The sequence below is a fragment of the Besnoitia besnoiti genome, chromosome XIII, assembly GCF_002563875.1.
Source record: "Besnoitia besnoiti strain Bb-Ger1 chromosome XIII, whole genome shotgun sequence".
Classification (NCBI taxonomy): Eukaryota; Apicomplexa; class Conoidasida; order Eucoccidiorida; family Sarcocystidae; genus Besnoitia; species Besnoitia besnoiti.
The window spans coordinates 27,629-35,345 of NC_042368.1; the positions used below are offsets into that span (position 1 = coordinate 27,629).

A 7,717-nucleotide genomic window follows, 5' to 3' on the forward strand; every position below is an offset into this window, starting at 1 on the left:
TTCGAATTTCAAGGCAGCTATCTCTGGCGCACACCATTCGTCCGCTGTGCTCGGCGAGGGAGAAAGGCGCTGGCCAACGCTTCGCTGGTCCGCTGTTCCGCTGCGGCAGGAAAGGGTTCAGCTCTGTGAAGCTAAATGCGCATCTGGAAGGCGCTCTGGATTTCCTGCTGCTCTCGTCGCTCGCGTGTCTCTATCTACGCCCAAAAAGTCTGCTAGCGTTCTTTTCGTTCGCGGGGGGGAGTGAGGGGCTGAGTCCTGCGGAGTCGCGCGGCACGCCGCAGGCGAAGCGCGCGCCGGGGATTGGTGCCGCTGGCAGCCGGTTGAGAAATGGGGCGATAACTTGGAAGTAGAGACAACAGGAGACACGAAAAACGGTTGTTTTGTATCGGATAAGCTGATAAACTGACGCTTCACGGTTAGGACGTTGCACCTCCAAAATGCAAGAGACCCCGCGACAGCGCAGACAAGAACGTGGCCGGCTGTGCCGGCGCGAGCAGAGCCGCTTCCCGCACTGAATGAGAGAGCGCAGGACGCGGTTTCGAACAACGGCTTCACAGAAGAAAGGGCTCGACACAAATAAAACTTGCCCCTCCCTCATCCAGCTGAAAAGAGAGAGGACAATCCAGCCACAGACCGCATCTGAACCCCCAGACACACGGAAGACAACCCCCGAGATGCGGTCTCCAGCACGAATGTGCACAAAGTAAACTCGCATAATACACGAATGCAACTGCGCACGCGTACAGAGGCACACATCCTGAAAAACACACGAATCCCTCTTTCATCTGCTCGCACATCCACGGCGCTGCCGCGACTGCAGCCCCGGAGGGGAACCCCGACGGACACACGAAAGGCACGCAGGAGAGAGAACGCGAAAAAAGGGAAGAAACGGTGAGAGTAGACCGCACGCATGCGGTGAGGCAAACCCGTCGTTCAGCCTGCCACCGCCCTCGAGCTTCACGCGGCGCGGGCGCGCTCGACAACTTGCTCTGCTCCCCAGTCATCCCCTTTCCTCGACCCACTTCTGCATCTGCATTCTTCCCTGCCTATCGCCGTCTTTCCATGTTCTCTCCGGTCTCCTCGATGACGCGGCGTGCTGCACGCGCGACTCGGGGCCGCGTCCGCTGTCTCGGGTTCGTTCTCCGTTTCCTGCCGACGGCGACTTTGTAGCGCTGTCGCTGTAGAGAAGACACGTCAGCGGGTCAGCGCGTTTTCCGCTGCTGGCATGTGCGATCTCGCTCCCGCCTGCGCCTTCTACTCAGTCTTCTTCGCCGGCTGGGGACTCCCGTTCCGCTTGTTGATGATGTGCTTGTAGGACAGCAAGCAAATGCTTAGCAGCACCAGGGTCACGAGGGCTGCGCTGTTGTACGTGTAGTTCTCCGCCACAAAGCGTCCAAACGCCTCGGGAGCGCAGGCACCAGTCGCCGTCTCCTTGCCGTGAAGAGTGAACAGAAAAAAGTAGTAGAGGGCGACCGGCCACCACATGTACTGCGAAAACAAACACGAAGGCGAGGCAGGGTCACAAACGGAGTGAACAGAGCGCATGAATGAGCCAGACACTGCGCAGAGTCGGGCCTCCCATCGGCGCACGAGTGCAGCAACGTGCCTTGGAACGCATCCGCGAGCGGCATTGCACGCCCGTCGAAAGCCACTCGCGGAAAGGGCGAGGCGCGCTGCACAGCGTGTTGACAGACACGGGCGGCTGGGCGCTCCTGAGCCGCCTCCGCGGCTGCAGTTCGGCAGAGACACCGCGGCAGACATACATCCGCATGCAGGGACCGCACGCCCCCTCCCTCCCCCCTCGCCCCCGCTGGATGGCCAGAAGCGCGTCGCCGCCATCCACTGCGGGCCCGACGCCGCGTCCGGCGCGGACGTACCAGCTGGGTTCGCACGTGGAGCTTCAGCCGCGCGGCGATGAGCTCCAAGCACACTAGGGAGAAGACGCCGAGTTGAAGGAGAACTGGCGGCTTGAACGCGAGCGACTGCAGCAGGGGGGCAAAGAGACATCAGAGGCAGGTATTCGAGCTGCGCGGCCTTGCTCGCAGGCCGTCATGTTTGCTTTGACTCCGCCCCGGGCCTGGAAGCCCACGCTTCTTCTCGGCGGCCCTCGGAAGGCGCCAGCGGATCCGCGAGAGAATCGACCCCGGGATAGAAACTGCGCTCACAGAGCACGCCTCTGCGTGTCGGGTGCAAATGAAAGCGCAGGCTTAAACGAAAGACGCGCCCGCTCGCGTGATCCAAGCGTCCGCAGCTCATGCGTGCAGAAGCTACGACAAAGGCGACGATGGCAGCAGGTCGCCAGACACCCAACACAGATAAAACGTCGATCTCTTCGCGAGCATCGCTACGCACCGCGGTGAATGCAGGGACAGGGACGCGCATGCAAACCCTGCGCCAGCGGAGAGGCGTGACGGAGTCAGGAGCCGTGTCGCTCGACTCTTCACCTGATTCTGACGACTCTTCCAGCATGTCTAAACCTATAGCGGCAGCATTTTTCAGCTTCACGTACTCCGGCAAACAGGACGACGCCCGGCAGCAGGCGCGGAAGATGCTCGCATCTGAGTAGCCGCACGAGGAGCCTGAAGACAAGAGAAACGGCCCATGAACACAACCAGGAATTCAAAAAGCTGCAGGACTGCCTGCTGAAAGTAAACACACCACGCGGACAAGCAGGCGAACGCCTGGGTGCCGCAGGGAGCAGCTTGCGTTTTCCCGCTACTGTGAACAGGAGCTGAGACCGAGTTGGGACGCAGGCAGGTGCACCGCGAAGCGAGACTGCGCCCCCAGACACACGAAAAAGGCGTCAAAACTGGGCCAGTCGGTCTGCTCTCGACAAGAAAACATGAGAAAGCGCGTCTGGCCACCGAAGGTGACCAGAACAAGTCGCACAGCTTCTCCCACCTAGACGGCTCGCCTCACGGGTGCGTGCCCAGGCGCTGACAGCAGGGAGAAAACTGCTCGGAGCAGCGATGGGGCAGCCGCAGCCTCCGAGGGAAGACTGCACTGTGCGCGGCGCCCACCTTGTTGAGGCGACGAGAGAGAGCGTGGAGCTCCCAAAGATGAAGCAGACCCCGAAAGTGACTTCTTCGTGGCCCAGTTGGAAGGGCGCGCCAATCACAACAGACGCCGCGTTCACGAGCGGGTGTAGGCAGCCTGGGCAAAGTGGCAGAAGCGAGACGAGCGTGGTTGACCAGAAATCGGGGACCAGCGCGCGAAGAAACAGGAGAGACGGAATGACGAGGAAGTTCACTTCGTCGACCTGCAGCGAGACAAGACAAGATAGCGAAAAACAGCGGAACGGCGGGTACAAGAGAGACCAGCGGCGTCTATTTCCGCCTTCTGCACGGGCCGTACGGGGCACAACCCGGTCTGGCGGCCTGGCCGCGAGTGGCAGTTCGCAGCGTCGAGTCTACGCAGAGCCTGCGTCGACGTCTGAGGCAGAGTCACTGGCTAGGTTTGCGGCAGTCGAGAGGATCTCATTCTCCTATTTGGAGTGTTGAGTCTCCGTGTCGTGATGCATCCGCGGCAAAACAAACGCGGTGCCCCAGAAGACAAAGCAGTGCGACAGAAATCTAAGGACTCTCGTCACTGCGAAGCAGAGGCCAGGCACCCCAGCCCCCCCTTCGCGGCCGCGTGGGCTCCGGCGCGGTAGATGCCTAATGTGCACACGGTCAGCCTCCATATGAAGGACGCTTCCGCCCGCCCGCATGCGTCATTTGTATTGCCCCCCACCCTCTCCCCTCTGCCCTCCCCCCCCGCGTTGTTTTTCTCCCAGCGCGGAGCACTCACGGAGAACCAGTGGCAGCCTTCCAGCGAAGAGGAGAGAATCGTCCGCCCGACGATGGGGTGCGCCCACGTGGCGATGAAGAAGGGCAGCTGGGCGATGAGAATAAACGTCAAGCAGTCAAGAGAGCCGAGAGAGATAATACCGCTGCCGCCGCCTGTCTGTGTGTCTCCGAAGGGCGAAGGGGAGAGAGAGAGACGAAAAGAAGAGGAGACCGGGCGCGGAGGCAGCGAGGAGGGACGCAGCAGAAGCGTCCACAGCACCACCACGCCACTCAGGGACGTCACGATGCTGTCGCTCGAGTGGTCGAGGAAATCGCCGCCCGCTGTGCATCGGCGGAGCCGGCGAGCCTGAGAGACACGAACGGCGTACGCACGTGAGTGAAAAGTGGAGCCACAACGTGCCAAGATGCGGGGGTGTGTGGCGTGGCATGGATCCGCGTACGGCAAACCCGCGCCGGGGCCTTTTGTCCTTCCGCAGACGTGCAAAGCCTCTAAACCCTAGAGACACCCACGATGCTGTGCTCCCTCGATGAGAGCCACACACGCGGGACGCGGAGACAGTGACAGAGTTAAGGGCAAGGACAACTGTGGTATTTGACGTGCTTCCATTCCGTAGGACACACGCTGCCTTGGAAGCCCCGGGTTGTCGGGAGTACTCTGTCGAAATATCTGAACTAGGTCCGCTCAGACGCACTTCTCACCTGTTTCCCATCGACGTTATCGAGGACAGAATACATCATCCACAGAACGCCCGCCACAGTCCAGAACGGCGTATCTGACACAGCTTCTGCCCCCGAGAAGATCCAGAAAGAAGAGGACGCCGAAGAGGGCGAAGACGAAGGCGGCGCCTCGTTCATATCGCTGCTTTCAAACTTCCCAGCTTCACCTGAAAACCCTGCTTCTCTCCGCACAGCCTGGACAGAGCTGTGCATGCCCGCTTGCCAGCAGAAAAAGGTGGAAAGAGATGCGCAGCATAGCGCGAGGAAAGAAATGAAGTCTGGAGAGACGGACGCAGGCACGAGACGCAGACAAATCTGATCGCACAGCGGGGAGAGGAACGCTCGATAGAAGGGCGAGCCCGACGGCGGGCTACGGGAGACTGCTTCTGCGGACGTCGTTGCGGTCGTGGAAGGGGCGGACGGTAGCGAACAATCTGAAGACGGAGAAGCCGCAGCTGACTTCGTGCGCGGCCGAGGACTGGAAGCTACAGCCTGGGTAGCACCGGGAGCAAACGACACGGTGGCTGGGCTGTGGGCAGCCACGGTGGGCTGCGACGCCGCGGGGCACATGGCGATATCGGGAGGATGAAACAGCCAGAAGCACTGGCAACAATGATGACGACAAGAATAAAACTAATGTCAGGCCAAGATCCCTGGCGCGATAGGGTGGGCGGCGCAGGCACGCGGTGTCCTAACGAGATAGGTGGCACCCTGTCTCAGGCGTCCGTACACCCCACAACCATACGACTTCGGTGTACTTCATCAAATCATATCGAGCGGCCACTGTTCCTGCCAGTGAGAGCGGACCCGACGGCCTGACAAAACGGAAGGAAACGTGTCAAACAGTGCGCACGAAGTACCTCGCGTCACGCCACCGTGGTGAGAGGCTCGTTCGAATGTACAATGAAGACAGCATAAACGTCAAAGCTCGAGCAGGAAACTCTACTAGCACATATCGCTTTATTTGCAAAAGGTTGGAGTAGCATGTAAACAGTGGATCGCCCGCGTGGTTGTTGATGGGTACGAGGCCGTTACGTACCACATCGTACATGTGACGGGACAGATCCCTCACGGACAAAAAAGGTGGATGAACGTGGCGAAGGGTGACAGGCCGGATGCCTGTGGAAAGAACGAAAAAAAATTAGGATCTCATTAGACAAAGTTCATAGAAAGGCTGGAAACAACGCCAAAATAAACGAAACTTGGCATTGACGGTGCCGGCAGTCTACAAGCAGCTACAAGTCTCACACATGCCTGACCTTTTCGCCGTCTCCTGCGTGTGGTAGCATATCACGGCAATTAAAACATCCCTGTTGACTGAAACGTGACCAAAGCGAGTCAAGAGGCAATCTCGCCAGAAACTTCCTGTTCGTGGATGCCTTATCGTCAAGCCAGTTACGCAAACGAGTTTTGCAGACGCCCACCTCCTGTCGACACCAAACGGATGGCGAACGGTTCAGTACATCGGCAGGAAATGAGAACTTGAAGTCTCTACATATCTGCTCCGAGACCCATACAGAAAATAGCAGAAGGTATCAACGAGGTCAAAACTGTGTGCTGAGAGCAGCCGTTTCCCCCCTCCCACTGTAGCATCTTTTCTCAGAAGCATTTCCCTTGCGCGCAAAGTGGGAGCTTGACTTTGTTCATCGAATCAGATAGTAATCTTGCCACAGTTGCGGAGGCGATGGCCATCTGCCTGGGATGCATTCCGTGTCTAATGCATGTAGAAAATGAGCCTGAGCCCGCATTGTGGTGCGCTCTTCGCCAGCCCGTTTCTCGTTGTTCATGCAAAGGTCCTGGAGTGACGGCTCTAGCTCTGCATGCGATATGTTACCTACGATCCAAGGCGTGAACAAGGGAAAAAACCAAACCTTTTTCAGAAGCCGCATGACCAAATTGGTGGCTGAAACAGCGTGCGGTTTCAAGTGTGAGTCATCTTCTGTGACAGGCCCGGCTGGCGGAAAAGCATGATGTTAAAGACTCAGTTAATGGAACAGGAATACCTGAGGTGGTTCATGCTCTTGAAAGGCGTGTCTTCAGAAGATGTCACGCGTCGAAGCACGCTAATCATGGAGGCTAACCCACAGAAGATAGACACAACTCAGCTCACAGCCACGGAATGCCAGTCAAGAGGTTGACAGACTGCCTGGGACCCTGGAACGGAGGCACACTACGCGCTCATGCATTCCATTACAGGGCGATTTCATTCAGCATCAAACGCACCACACACTGGCGGGATGGTGGGGAATGGAAGTTCTCAACTACCCCAGCAACTCTGATGAACCGACATCGCCGAGGCGACGCGTCTAGTGTCAACTACAGGTTGTGAAACATCACCGAGGGGCGCCCGGCGTCTAGCCCGTGTGGATATTTCCGCAGCTTGTGCGTCAATAACGATGCAGAAAAAAAAAACACTCACGTCGCACCGCCTGGTCCGACTTGAGACGCCGGATGAGAATCCTGAGGGTGTTTGCGCTCGTGGTCAGATACTTGACCAATCAACCCCGATGGTTTCAGCTGACGAGGGTCGAACCTGAGGGGTGCACTCCCCTGGCCTCCTCGCATATGCACGCCTTTGTGTGGCTGTCCATGACTGCAAAGCAAACGCACCGAAGCAAGCCGCTGCATGACTGCTGGCGTCTCTTTATCACAGCAACTACACGGTAACTGGAGCAGGGCAAGTTAGGCGCTACGTGAGGTTGCCGTACCTATCTCTTTTTTCGCCCGATTTCTGGTCGATGTCCATCTTTGATTATCTAAGCGAGCGATGTGAAACTGAAAACACACAAAAGAGAGAAACTAAGGAAGGTTGGATATCAGGCAGATGAGAAGGACCGCGATTTCTACCAGAATGGCACCCCTTAAATCCCCCGAGTCTCACCGTCGAGGCAAAAAGAAAAAGGAAACTAGATATATAGAACTAGTAGCACAAAACAAGAAATGACTGACCGTTCAACTAGGGCAGGGTTGACTGACCCAGCGAGTGGCTGACTGCTCCGTGTGCCCTGCTCGTCGTGCCTTCGCCGTTCCCCCACCCTTACCACGGGCAACCCCCCCGGAGAAAGGTTGCACATAGTAGTTGCCTGATTCCAGCCTGTTTCTAGGCTTTGTCCAAATCGGTGCAGCCGCGCGACACGTCGCTTTGATTACGTGCCATCACGCTGTTGACAGTGTGCTCACTCGACGACGCGGGTCAGCGACGATCGCCGTTG

At 58.0% G+C, this 7,717-nt stretch overlaps 1 protein-coding gene across 1 annotated transcript; it reads right to left on the reverse strand.

Annotated features, from left to right (window-relative positions):
* Window positions 1–1,254: 1,254 nt before the first annotated feature.
* BESB_029770 (uncharacterized protein) lies at window positions 1,255–7,251 on the reverse strand (the record flags this gene model as incomplete). The annotated part of the gene is made up of 10 exons (XM_029361645.1): window positions 1,255–1,488; window positions 1,878–1,982; window positions 2,510–2,579; window positions 3,021–3,259; window positions 3,790–4,134; window positions 4,488–5,108; window positions 5,236–5,320; window positions 6,509–6,568; window positions 6,925–7,098; window positions 7,214–7,251. 10 exons carry the CDS (start codon window positions 7,249–7,251, stop codon window positions 1,255–1,257), a joined length of 1,971 nt encoding a protein of 656 aa, XP_029215112.1.
* Window positions 7,252–7,717: the final 466 nt, after the last annotated feature.